General features: G+C 33.2%; 1 protein-coding gene across 1 annotated transcript in view; it reads left to right on the top strand.

The window, feature by feature from the left end:
- Positions 1–1,900: 1,900 nt before the first annotated feature.
- The window catches only part of LOC114333064 (cAMP-dependent protein kinase type II regulatory subunit), a 358,330-nt gene continuing 345,529 nt past the window's right edge, over positions 1,901–14,701 (top strand). The window contains exon 1 of the mRNA XM_050654336.1: positions 1,901–2,657. Coding sequence (XP_050510293.1) covers positions 2,423–2,657 — 235 coding nt within the window. The 5' untranslated portion in view covers positions 1,901–2,422. The remainder of the gene's footprint in view (positions 2,658–14,701) is intronic.

Here is a 14,701-nt window from a genome sequence, read left to right as displayed (position 1 = left end):
AAACATTTAAAATATATTGAACATTTTAACGGGCGACATTTTGCGCCTATCCCCTTAAGTTAGCTGTTGTTTTTATTATCAAAAATCCCAAATGTATCCCAAAAATCCTTAAGTATATTTTAGTTTTTGATTTAGTAGATTTTAGCTAAAAAATGGTAATTACCAGTTGTTGTTTTGGAATAATTAGGTTTCCAATTTTTTGGAATTCCTCTTGGGACAGTTAAGACGGATATGCAGATTACTGTATAAGTATACTGTATTTACATGGCCTAAAAAGAAACTACTGATTTTGTGAAAGCAAAACTACTGAAAGAGTAAAAACTGACCTGGCAACCCCGTCTAGCAAAGCTCATACAAAGATTGAAAGATTAAGGTTATCAAATCTACTGATAAAACAGTGGACAATGGAATGGAAACCAGCTATTAAAAAAAAACAAACAAACAGGTTGTTAAATAAATCGAAAATTTACAGCAAAATAAAACATATAGAAAAAAATAAGGTTATAAAGTAAATTCTTTTTCTCCTTCTGAAGTTGCCGCAAAGGTGTCACACACCTAGAACAACACCTAGGGTCGTGACAGACAACTTCAGAGTCGGCCAGGGCGTAAATTAGTTTAGCATTATAACGTTTTTAAGTCGTTGCGATTGTTGAAAAAACTGAACTGTGATATGTAGTTGTCACAATGGTAATAAATTAGTTGCCCGTGTAACTAAAGGTATTACTTAAAGTTGTAACATCGCAATGTCAGTCGGGATAGGGGACGTTGGCCGAAACAACTTAAAATGCTCTCGGGCAACGTTATATACAGTGCATTTGTTTGTACTGACAACCAATGCGTCGAAAAATTGCTATACTACATTCGCTCTCGCGAGATTTTTTTTGACACTGACGTTAGTAATTTCTTTTTTGAAAAATTCAGTTGTCAGAAGTGACTGGAAATTACTACAAAACCAACGCACCTGCTCATATCCAATATTATTAATAGTAAACAGACATAAAAATAACATAAACCTTACGCCAATCAATATTTATTTATTTAAACCATTATAATGCAAATGAGAAGCAAATGAGAAAATTATTTATTGTACAAAATAAAAATATTTTGTAGAAATAAACTTAACAACATTTTATGAGATTAGTAGACACTCCCACTATTTCTAATAATTCTTCTTTTTTTAATGAAAGATTAAGTTGATTTGAGTTGATTTTAGCAGTTAATAGTGTGAGGTAGGAATTTTTGTGTTGTACGTTTCCTATTCCGAATGTCTCAAAAAAAATCTCGCGAGAGCGAACGTAGTATACTTGGGAATTATTGTTAAAACAAGGCCACAGTACAAGACTATACCACAGTTACTATACATAACAACTACCACTGTCAAACAAGGCCATAGGCAACTTGTCGTACAGTAAATTATCAATAAATAAAGATTATTGAGAAAAATATGAGTGGTGCGTAAATTTTGTCCAGGAGTTTATTTTAGAAATTTTTGTCTTCTGGAACTTCAATCCTAGACCTGAATTTAAATGCCTATTAGAATGTTTAATAATTTAGAAACAATATTGAAATTAATATATTCTGTTTTTTTATGTGGCGCAAACTACAAACAAGTACATTATTTTTAGAAAAGTTTAATCCCTGCTTAACGTTGAGAACTATAACGTGTAAATGACCCTTAAGAATGTTAAGTTCAATTTGCAGGCGACTATTCTACCATTTGACGTTTTATTTTGATTGGACGTTGTAATTCCGCGATTTTATTTAAATGTCAAACTGGAAGATCGACCAATCCTGACTATCGAATTAATAGAAAATCGCATGCGTAAATTTACTTTTTTCGACTGCACTGCAAAACGGGAGGAGCTTTTGTAGCTTATCAATTGATATCAGGTCTGTCAGTCCGAGTTCGTACCGTGTCAGTCGATCATTAATCATTGATTGTGGTGTATGAGGAAATTAGCGGGTGCTCTTTGCTAGTTTTAAACGAAATGATAAAATGCAGTACCGCAATTGAATATATTTGTAAAAAATAGCCAACCGGATTTTTAGGAATTATTAGAATAACACATTTTAACAACCTCCATTTTAGTGAAGTGCTGGCTGGGGTTAATTTTTGTACTGGCGTATCGATATTAACTGCGGGCTTAAACAACTGAATGGTGCTAATAAATTTGACATTAAACTCGTTAAGTGATATGTTAAAAATGAAGAATTGCGTTTAGATTATTCTTCGAACTAGACTATTCGATTAGGAATTGCGGTATTGTGCGTAAGCTGTAATTAATATAACTGGATAGATATCTTCAAATTTTTGTATATATTTATATAAACGGTGCTAAAAACGAGCTTGCCGTTTCGTCAATACATTTCGAGTGTTTACATATTTACCGTATTGAATAACCGGCAGTAAAGTAGATCGAAAATGAGTCGCGGACACGCAGGACCCCGTATTCACGTTCCAGACGAATTAAGAGAAGTACTCCTCGAATTTACAATTAGTTATTTACTGGAACAACCTGGAGATGTTATTAGTTACGCCGCCGAATATTTTACGCGCTTGAGGGAAACCCGGGTGACATCCAGAGTGTATGATGAAGCTGCTGCCTCGCAGGAGGAATTGGTATCACCTGACGAATCCGTAATGTCCAAAGATGAAGGTAAATACAAAATTATGACCACTTTTATTCATTCAATTTTTAGAATCAATTTGCTTACTGCTTTGGAGAAAGTATATTATCCTGGGTTAAATCCACACCCAAATACCATCTCTATAAGTTGTTGCTTCAATTTGAACTATTTAGTAATCATTATTTATGTTATTAAAATAAAAACTGCAATACTTATGTAAATAATCATGTGACCTACATTTATATAAATGCTCAACAGGCCTTGCAGTTTGCACAATCCTTGTGAATAAAGTTATATTTTTATACCTTAAATTAACAGAAATATATCACAAAATGTTGTAAGTTCTAACTCGGGGGTTCTCAATCTGTGGTACATGTACCACTGGTGGTACATTTCATTAGGAGCGGTGGTAGACAAAAGCAAAACCACAGCCAAAATTCAGCATATTTGTAGTTAATTAGCAAAGTCAGGCAAATATGCAGGCTGAAAAGGAAGATATATTATGCGCATATATATGCATATTATTTGTATCAAATATGCAATTATATGCATTTATTTGTGTCAAATATGCATGTATATGCATGTATTATTTGTGTCAAAAATGCATGTATTGTATGTACATAATATTTTAAGTATGAAAGTTGCTGTGGTACTATTTTATTTTTCACCCATTCTTTGAAAAGTATAAGTGGTTCGGAAGAATCTACTGGCTTTAATTCAGCAAAAATTTCTGCATAAAACATTGCAGCCTCTAATCAAGTTCTCATCCAGTAACAATAGGTTTTGGTGGAAGAGGAACATTCGGCAAATGTTCTTTATACAACTGATACCTTATAGGTGACTTAAGAAATATTTTGTTCATATTTGAAATAAAATTATTAACAAGAGGAAATTTATTTCTAATTTCTTCTGCGACCCTATTTAAACCATGTGCTAGGCAGGTTGTATGTACTAAACGAGGATAAAAATTTTCAAATTGCTTCCTACTTTAACCATGTAAGGTGCAGCATCTGAAAGAAAAATAAAAAATTTTCGTTGGGAACAGCTAAAGGAAGAAAACAAATTGCTAAACTATCTTGCAAAAACCTTAAAACTGTTAACTAGTGTGTTGGTTTTATTCAACTTCTTGGAAGAAATTACATGCGATTTACCAGCTTGCCCATTTTTAAGAGATCCGATTAATAAATGTGCGATGTAACGTCCAGAAGAATCAATTGTTTCATCCACACATACATAAAAATAATCGTCTCCTATTGTCTCTAATTTTATGTTACTCAGTACCGCAGAATATATCTACAGAATCAACCTCATTTCTTCTTAAGCTTCTTTCACTTGAAATATTCCATTTGCAGTATTTTCCAAGAAATATTCTCAAATTTTCTTTTGATAATTTGGACAAAGATATATTTTAGCTTAACAATGCTTCGAACAAATCATGGTTAAATGTCTCTTGCTCACTTGATTTCCGATTAGTTGATTTTAAGCACCTAGATATCGAATCTTGCTTTTTCTCTCCCGATTCTAATTTATTTTTTTTAACTTTCTCTTCCACCTTTATTGTTTTTCTTTTTTTGTCCCATTTTTCTTTCCATGAGTTGGTTCGTGCTGATCGGTTCATGGGCCAGTGCGCCCTTGCCCCTCCAAGGCTGTTTTTAAACTGCTTCAATTTGTTGCCTTTTACGATGAGCAGGAGAAGCAGGATGTATTCTACTTGAGTAAAGCAATTTTGCAATGCTGGACTATCTGGATTTTTTTTTCGCAGGGAACCTGCAAAAAATCCCTACAGTAAACTAAATAATTTTTAGATCGGGGGTTATTTAAAGCATTTTAAATTAAAAATGTATATTTTTTGGTTTTCTGATTATTTTCATGCAATTTAAAATATTTAGGTTTACTTTGTATTTACTTACTGCATGCTGAGCATAATAATTTTTCCATATCAATGACCAATTCTGGATGCCTTGATCCACACAGAAATATTAGGTACGAAGGTATTTGAACCATGAATAAACAAATAAATTCGCTTTGAAAACCTATTATATGCACTTTATTTTTAAATATACCAGTATATGCAAAATTCAAAAGAAACTACCAAAATATGCAAATGCATATGCATATGCACTATTGCATATTTGCCTGACTCTGTTAATTAGATTATCTACCTCCGTAGATACTTCAGTTAGGTGGTACCAAAAATAATTATAAGAATTTTGGTGGTACATGGCTCAAAAGCATTGAAAACCACTGTTCTAACTCATTCTCTCTCCTATGAATTTACAGCCCAAGTTGGGCCCTGACCTCCCTCATCATCTGCCTCCTAGTATCTCTGCTACTGGCTGCTCTCATCCACAGGGCCCCGCTACCATATGTGCAAAGTGTGCAATGCACACGGGCGCCATTCTTTAGGGGCGCCAAAACCCGGGGTCAAAAATTGCAAAACAAACAAACAAACAAAAAAAAAAACAAAAATTAATGTTAAAATAAAAGTTGAGAAATGAAATAGGATAAATTATAAACAAAAATGAAATTTTATTAGTATATCATCCAGTTACTGCCGATTCCCACTTGCGAGAACATGTCAGAAGTCAGGCATTTTAATTTATTTTGTCATGCTTTTATTTTAGTTTTTTTTGTTTCATTTTGATATTCTAGTCTACAAATAATACTTAGTCCATTTACTCACGGTTCTTGCTGTGGATTTTAAAGAACCGCTTTTATTGACATGAAATTTGTCATACCTACATAGAGCAAACAAGAAAAGAAGTGATATTGTGCCGATGTGTGCTTTTGCCATGTGGGTAAAAGGGGTATTCTCAGGGGAATACGCCCGAGAATACCTGGGGCTATTCTCGGGGGTAAAAAACATATGTTCAAAATAAGTCCGGAATTGGATAAAATGACTAATTCTAAGCATCTTTTGTTGTATAGAGTTTTTCACTGTCAATGCTTTGCCAGTGAATATGTTCATTTTTCGACAAAAAGAACCCGTTTTTAGACGGTTTTTGGCAATTAACTCAAAAATTAATTATTTTATCGAAAAATACTCTTAGCAAAAATATAGCTTACAAAAAAGTGAAAAAAAATTTATATATGATGAAGTCTGCAAACCCAATAGAAGCAGAGTTGTAGCTAATGAAAAGTAGGTTCTTATTCGTCAAATTCCAAATTGAATATTTCAACGTGAAATAGCCAAAAAGCCAAAAAATTACGTACTTTTAGAGGACAACTCATTACAACTTCTTTAAAGTATTAAAAAAAGCTTTATTTTTGATTTTTAAAAAAGTTTCAAGCAACAAGAACAAGCAGCAAGCAACCTTCTTTACTAAAAAAAATCATAAAAATCACCAAATGAAATCATCAAATGAAATTAATCGTTACCGCTTTACCATTTACTTTATATACTATGTATTGTTTATATAATCTATAAGTTTCATCAAAGTGCCCATTTTTGAAAAAAATTGGTTTTAAAATTAATTTTTTTAATATTGAAAAAATTCCTTTTTTCCAAATAACTTTAAATCTATTAGTGATACCAAAAATCCCAAGCAGTAAAAAAATGTAGGTTTTACTTTTCTGAATATTATGGGTTTTTTGTTTTCCTGTAACCCAAAAATTGGTTAAAATATGGCTGTTCAAAATTTGCATATACTCGTGATTAGTGACTCACCATTCTAACTTTTTAAAAGCTTTAACTGCTTTTTCAAAAATAAGCACTTTAAACCGATGTAACTTCAGATCATATAAACAATACAAAGGTAAAGTATAAAGTATAACGAATAATTTTATTTGGCTGCAAATTAGGGGGTGATTTTTACGATTTTTTTTTACCAAAAAAAAAGAGACCAACATTATTATGAGCGTAACTTACTTACTTTTGATGTTAAAAAACCTAAAAGAAACAAAAATATAGCTTCTTTAAAACACTTTAAAAAAGTGAATGAGATTTCCCTGATAAGTGCTTGATTTTTTGGTTATTTCACATTGAAATATTCAATTTGGAATTTGACAAATAATAACTTCCGTTTCATTAGCTACAACTCTGCTTCTACTGGGTCTGCAGACTTCATTATATAGGAAGTTACACCGTTTTTTCCACTTTTTTATAAGCTATATTTTTTTCGATCAAATACTTACTATTTGAGTTATTTACGAAAATCCGTCTAAAAACGTTTTTTTTTATGGAAAATGAACATATTTACTCGCAAAAGTAACGAAAAGTATTAAAAAGTATTGACTTAGTGAAAAATCTTTATAGAACGAAAGTTAGTTGTTTAAAATTAGTCATTTTATCCAATTCCTGGCTTTTTGAACGTACGCCTTTTCACCCTCGAGAAGGGGTGAAACTCACATTAAGGGCAAAAGCACACATCGGCACAATGTCACATTTTTCTTTGACATGTTAGCTATGTGTATGCCAAATGTCATGTTAATCCAAGCGGTTCTTTAAAATTCGGAGGTTTTACGATATTTTACCTTGAGTAAATGGACTAAAAATATGACTTCTAAAGGTAAGTTTTTTTCAGTTTATTTCAAGCACCTACCTGCCTTCAAAAAATATATAAAAAATATGATCCAAAATGCCTTAAGGGGCGCCAAAATCCTTTTTTGCACACAGGCGCCAGTAACCCTTACGGGGGCCCTGCTCATCCACCCTCAATATCTCTTTAGTATATGTTCTCACTTCATCTATCCACTTACTCCTTGGTCTTCCTACTGGCTGATATCCCACTATAGTTCCACTAAGGCCTTGTACATATAAGGGCGGTTTGCCAACATTGACGTCGTAGTTTACCTGAAAAACCCAACCGCTGCGGTTCAAGTAAACATGGAAACAAATGCAATTGCTCAACATCATACATATGCAACATCATACATATGCAACTGCCAGTTTACCAGTGTTTAAACTGGTAAGTCGCGGCGTCGACGTTGGCAAACCGTTCTTATATGGACAAGCCCTAAGCATTCTACTCGAGGGGGTTCTGTAATTATCCATTCTTATAGGGTGAATACCTAAAGCAATCTTTGAAGAGGATTCTTTGTAATATTGATCTAGCTCATTCATTCACATTATGTTTTATATTATAGGCATAGGCGTAACTAGGGGGCAGTTTTGGGGGTTATAACCCCCCATTTGGATGTACTTTGAGCTCTATACGTTTAACACCATTACTATTCCATACCCCCCAGAGACCATCAAGTAGTTGTAACTCCCCCCCTTAGGATCATCCTGGTTACACCTCTGATTATAGGCCTGGATCCCATGTACCAAAAAAAAGTTTAATAATAGGAAGCTGAAAATTTGTCAATAACCTAATGGTGTCTGGTCAGACAAATTTTGACACTGGGAACACTGGAACAGGGGAAGTTTTAATTGTGGAACAGGTTACAGCCTTCGAATGTCAGACTATGAAAACATCCCATGTATTTTGTAGGACAGAACTTCCAATTGATTTGCTACCCTCTCATTAAACTCTCATGCAAGAATCTCAGACTGCTTTTTAATTTAGTTATTAAGCTCAACAGTAGGGTGCATCGAAAAAATAAAAGTTGGAAATGTTATATCTAATAGCGTGAAAAAGTTGCTAGTGTTATTTTTCAGCATATTAGTATTTTTTATTTTTTTTTTCTAAGCGAATTTTCTGCTCCCCCAACGACCTTGAATTTTATTAAATATCTGATTTTTATGGAAATTCCAATTTATATTATTTGGAATAAAATATGTGCTAACTCGATTTAAGATCAATTAAAGATAGCTTAAAATGTTGTCAATTACAAATTTAAACGATATTTAAAGTTTTATTTGTTTTTTCAGTCTCCCCAACCCCTTTGAAATGTCCCGCTTCGTGAGTCCGTGCATGTAATTTTCACTTATGTTTGGTGCGATGCCTTACTTTGTTATTACTGTTGTTTGTAAATTAAAGATTTTTAAAATAGATAAACCAGGACCATGGGGAATAAAATCAAGATGTGCTGTGGACCGCCCCATTTTTGGGCAAGCACCAAATATACCTGAAAATGTTTTACCGAAATACAAACAAGCATTGAAGTTTTGTGGTTGCAAGAGGATAAAAAACTCAGCAAGAAAGAGCCAGAATTTTCTGGTATTGCTGAACAGGTTGCGATTAAATTGTAGGAAATATGGAAAAAGGTTTTAATTCCAATAATTTAACATACAAGAATTATTCAGCTTTTAAAAGCCTATCATGACAAATATATGAAACTTATGAAACTATTTAAAAACAGGCAAAACAGTGAATTTTACAAAAATAGAATTCAATGCTTTAAGAACAAAAGTAAAACTACACGTTTCGATCTTGCAGCATGCAAATGTGACACTCTGATTAATTGTCTTTGTAACAAATCTCAAAAAGTGCCTTTGGATGAGCGCGAATTTCTATTAAATCAAAGAGGTCCCAGAAAAATGGTGATAAGCTCGATTGATAGGGAAAACAAAAACAAATATAATCAGCGAGAACAACGGTAAAAGAAGAAAGTTACCGAGGCAAAGACAAAACTTTAGCTGAAGTAAAAAAAGTTTTATGGTCAATCGATCGTGGAAGAACACATAACATTTCTTGTGCATGAGCCAAGGTGCAAATATTTCGGATATCCGCTGTCTGGTATATCAAAAAGTATCAAATCCAGCTATTGCATGTGACGAAACAGTCGTAAATACTGGCGTTAAGGGTGATGTAATACGGCTGTTAGAAGAACATATTAAAAAACCGCTTCAGTGGTTTGTATGTCTGCGACATTCAAATCTATCTAGATATTCAATATCTACCCCTTGGACATCAAAAGAAGTTTGCCAGTGACCAAATCAAAAAACGTGAGGGTCTTCAAACTTTCTCCTATAAAAATTTTGATTCAAACGACTACTTTGAGTTAATTAACTAACAAGAATATCACCTTACAGAACCACCTATATTCTCTAGATTTTCGAGTGACAATCTGTGAGATTTTATTAAGAATCCTAACTTAGACCCTTTTAACATTGAGATTGAGAAATATCACTGCCACAAACAATCTGTAGAACAATGTGTCAAGCTTGTGACAGAAGCTTCTCTAGCAGTTTGTGGAGCGTATTCGAGGGATGGATTTATAAAAACATCGAATTGATTCCAGAAAAACTATGCCTCACTTTAATGCTAAATCGGAAGACATCTTCGAATAGAATGCTTTTACCATATTTTTTTTTGTAATATTTATATACCTAATTTTGTACTTTGCTTTATATTTATTTTAGTATTAAAAAACTTGGGTGGCGTTAGGGAGACGGATAAGTTAGGTTATTTTGTTATAAAAAGAATGTTTTAGTATACTTTTCTTAAGTAAAATTCTTAATTGCCTTGTGAAACCAGAAAATATTTTCCAATTTAAACCGAATTTATTTATTCAAGTTCTATAAGGTATTACATTTCCCTTACAAAAGAAATTCGCATATTAATGTATTTTTTCTAATTTTTAGTTGCCGTGGGGGGCAGAAAATATTTTTTTATTTCAACGCAATTTTACTAAAATACTAAGTAGTGTGTTGGGCAACTTTTGTGAGCTATTACATTTTCGTTTCAAAATAAAATTTTTTTTCGTCTGTTAACATTTTTTCAAAATTTTTAATTGTCTTGGGGGGGGGGGGGAGCAGAAGATATTTTCCAATTTCGAAAATTTTACCAAAATACTTAAATTGGACTTATGTGAGGTATTACTTTTCCATCCCAAAAAAATATTTTTTTTTTCGCCTTTTTCGATGCACCCTACTCAACAGGCCTTGTAAACCTAGGGCTAAAATGTTTAAATTTCTATTACATTTTATTTTAATCTTATAAATTTAATTTAATTACATTTCAGTCTTTTTCTACACTCCTTCACCACTTCCCTCCATCTCCTTCTATCCAATGCTAGTTCTTTCCATCTCTTAATGTTACTTTTCTTCAGGTCTTCATACACACTGTCCTTCCATCTTTTCCTTGGCCTGCCTTTCCTTATCTTTTGTATTGGTCTTCGTGAGAGTACCATTTTTGGCATTCTTTTACTTCCCATTCTCTCGATGTGCCCCAAATATCGTATTCTCTGTGCTTTGATCGTCGTCGTGATCATTGGCTCTTTATATAGTTCTTACAATTCTTTATTGGTTCTTCTTCTCCACTGACCTTCTATTTTCACACCTCTATATATTGCTCTTTGCATTTTTCTCTCCCATCTTTCTAAAAGGTTTGTTTCTGACTTTTTCAGCACCCATCTGATAACAGTCTTTAAGACTGCTATTTACCACCAATATAATTCCTATCATTTGACATGTTCTACATGTTGTACTTATTAAAATGCCCAACATATTTGTTGGCCAAACATTTTTTCATATATTATAAATATAAAGTTAGCTATTGATTAAACTTAAAAACAACCTGCTAGTTTTCACAATCATAATCTTGTCAGGATGACACGTTCCACAATTAAAATGACGTTCCACAATTAAAACTTCCCTTTTTCCAGTGTTCCCGTACATCAAAGTTTGTCAGACTAGACACCGTTAAACTATTAACAAATTTTCTGCTTGCTATTAATCAACTTTTTTTGGTACGCGGGATCCAGGATTATTAGCCATTTTTACAACCTTTCTTCAACTTTCATGTTACTCCTTATTTACTAAGTGTAACTTTATAATTTCCATGAAATCTTCAATTTAAATAATCCTATTATTTCTATTTAATGTTATTTTAAACATTATGTTGTCTCCCAAATTTTGAATATGATCTTACATTCATTTAGATTTTACTTTTCATAATGTTGTAAATTTACAAAAGAAATTGGTCTTTTGTACATTTTTGTACTTTTGTACAATTGTTTTATTTTACATATTGTTGTCCCTTGTGATCTGTTTTCTTTTGTAATTTTCATCATTTGTTCTTTTTATTCATCTGCAGTAGGTATCATAATGTTTTATGATTGGACTATTGGACTATTATGGAAGTTTTTCATACTAAAACAGACAGTTTAGTTTATATTTAATTTGTGTTTTATAGACCCAAAAAAAAACAAAAACAAAACTGAAAAAATACCCAAAATTCTTGTCTCCATCAAGTGGACTAAGTATATAATTTATTCGAGATTTGTTTTTCGTTGTGATTGCTTTTCCACTGGTTATCACAAGAAAGTCAAAGTACAATAAATTTTTTCTTCAATAACCAACTAACATGTTTAGGGCAGAAGATCTTTTTATTCTTAGTTGTGTCTGGTTGATACTGAAGTCTACTTATTGCATTATAACCAATAACCATACCACTTGTTGTAAAATGCTCTCCCACGCCAAATTTTTCATTTCTTATAATTCCTTCTTTCACCTTGATATTGTGAAATTATGTTTTTAATTTTTCATTCAATTTCTATCCAGTTTATGTCAAACAATTGGGCAAATTATTTGTAGGAATCCATTTTTTAATTATATTTTTATAATTAAGTAATATCCTTTGAGTACCACTAATTTCTGTGTTCCTGGAAGGCATCTATTAACACGTTGAGTACTGCAAACAATGTGTCACAGGCAATTAGCAGTTGAGACAACAAGAGTGGTCACAGACACACAAGCATATCAACCAGTTTAAAATATCCCTGTTGAGGGACCCTTTATTTTTTAAATGTACACTGGTGCTCAATGTGTTAAGGTACATATTTCTTTAGTAGTCCACTGCTTTTTGGAAACTTTACTACCTTCAGATATTATCTATTCAGTCTGACTAAACCGTGTGTGAGTAATGTTAAAAAAACAAAACATTTTAACTTAACAATTTTAAGTATATTGACTAGAGTTTGAAAACTCACGAAATCCTTTGATGTTACTACTTCCCTGGTGGGACCAGAAAAACAAAACTCAGAACTGTTTCACAAAACATGCCCGTCTTCAAAAAGTTTGTGAAAAGTTAAAATTTTGTTTTATTCTCTATGAGTTTGTATTTTGTTTTGTCTATTGGGTGAAAAACCGTTAATATGTAAACAGACTATTCATGGAAGTTTTCATAGTTTGATTTGTTTTCAAGGTTGATTGTTATAACAAATACTAATTATTGTAGAAGTTTTAAATACATAAAAATTCTAGACTTCATAAAAATACTATTCTAGATAGACTAGATCCGTGACTATAAAGCCCACGAAAGTCTTTAATCCGGCCCCCCGAGGGTCCATCGACATGGATACTATATATATATAACTTTAAAACACAAAATCCATTTTTTCTATAATTCTGGCCCTCCTACAGAAATTCTAGAACATTGTGGTCTCCCATTAAAAAAGTTTGCCCACCACTGGACTAGATAATTCAACTAAATGTAAACACTAAGTAAGTAATTTTACCAAATGTATAATACATTTTATCCAAAGTTTTCAATAGGGTATCTAACAAAGAAGCATTAACTTATCTCTCTTAAAAAGTGCTGCAGGGCTTGATATAATGTATGACATTTTAAAAATCCTAATGGATGATAAGGATAACCAAAATTGTTTTGTATGAATTCTAATAGGTACCCTTTTTTTATAATATACAAGAACCACTACAATGTTTAGCAATATTTCACAAAATTTAATGATATAAATAAGGAATACCTACATACTATGTATACTGGTGCAATCCAACTAAGAGAGTCATTAATATTCAGCTCAGCAGGGTGCTATTCTTCAAGGTGAGAAATTCTATCCACAAGGGAGATACCTGGTTTATGGAATGATCCCTTGTTTATTTAAATACTTACACATTTCCAATAATAGTAACCCACTGAGTTAAATATTAATGACTCTCTTAGTTTGATTGCAGTACTATATTCTATATGCGAAATGAATTTCGACTCAATTCAAGCTTTCTGCTTAACCCAGGTATAACATACCAAAAGGCACCGCCAGGAAAACATTCCACTTTGCGGTTCAGAGAGCCCATATGAAACGAGTCTTTGTACTCTATGCAGAGTATGGCATTAACAAAATAAGAAAATCTACGGTTTCGTTTTGATTAAAATCTGTCTTCCTCCATCCCCCGTTAGAGGGCGTTCTATCCATACTGCGGTATAAATTATTTTAATTTATATCGACAATCTACGGTCGGAATGGTAAAAATCTGTCTTCCTTAGAGCCTCCTTGACAACAGGTAGACCTAGAAATAGTACTATCGGGGGATGGAGGAAGACAGATTTTAATCAAAACGAAACCGTAGATTTTCTTATTTTGTTAATGCCATACTCTGCATAGAGTACAAAGACTCGTTTCATATGGGCTCTCTGAACCGCAAAGTGGAATGTTTTCCTGGCGGTGCCTTTTGGTAGATTGTAGATTGCAAAAGGGGTCGATTGGCCCAGTTGACCTTACTACACTGCGACCTATAAGATCTTTTGTGTATACCCTACATCTATATTTAGTCCAAAAGGTCTAGGCTTCTAAGAAAGTCCATTATCCGTTTTGGAGCTAGGTTTGTAATCTGATCAGGATCAAGGAATACCTGTTCCAGATAGTTATGGCGTTGCCGAACAATTACTCTGCAATTGCAGATAATATGTTCTGACGTCTCATCTGCCTCATCGCAGAATCTACATGTCCCACTGTCCAGTATGCCCATTTTACAGAGATGGTATCTGAGTGAGCAGTGTCCAGTGAGAATTCCTGTGATTACTCTGAGATCAGATTTCTGAAGCTCTAAGAGTAATTTCGCGTAGCGGGCAGAGGGTCGTAATAACCTTTTTGCCTGTCTTTGGCGTGGAACATTTTTCCAGTAGGCTGCACTGAGTTCCTTTTCATATTTTCGAACTTCTTCCATTATGCGGCTTTTTGGTATGCCACAAAATGGTTCAGGTCCGATGAAAGGAGTACAGGCTCCTTCCTTTGCGAGACTATCGGCAATCTCATTTCCGACAATTCCTTTATGCCCTGGCACCCATAGCAACGTTAGTTTGTTGCGACTAGCCAGTTGTTTAAGGGATTGTTTGTAATTCCAGGCTATTTTTGACTCGTAAGTTGTGGACTTCAGAGCCTTCAAAGCAGCCTGACTATCAGATGCAATAAATATTCTTGCTGAGTTGAGGCCTTTTCTTAGGCACTC

Source organism: Diabrotica virgifera, chromosome 6 (assembly GCF_917563875.1).
Source record: "Diabrotica virgifera virgifera chromosome 6, PGI_DIABVI_V3a".
Classification (NCBI taxonomy): domain Eukaryota; kingdom Metazoa; phylum Arthropoda; class Insecta; order Coleoptera; family Chrysomelidae; genus Diabrotica; species Diabrotica virgifera.
Note: the sequence above shows the minus strand (reverse complement) of the source record. Positions and strands in the feature narration are given on the sequence as shown.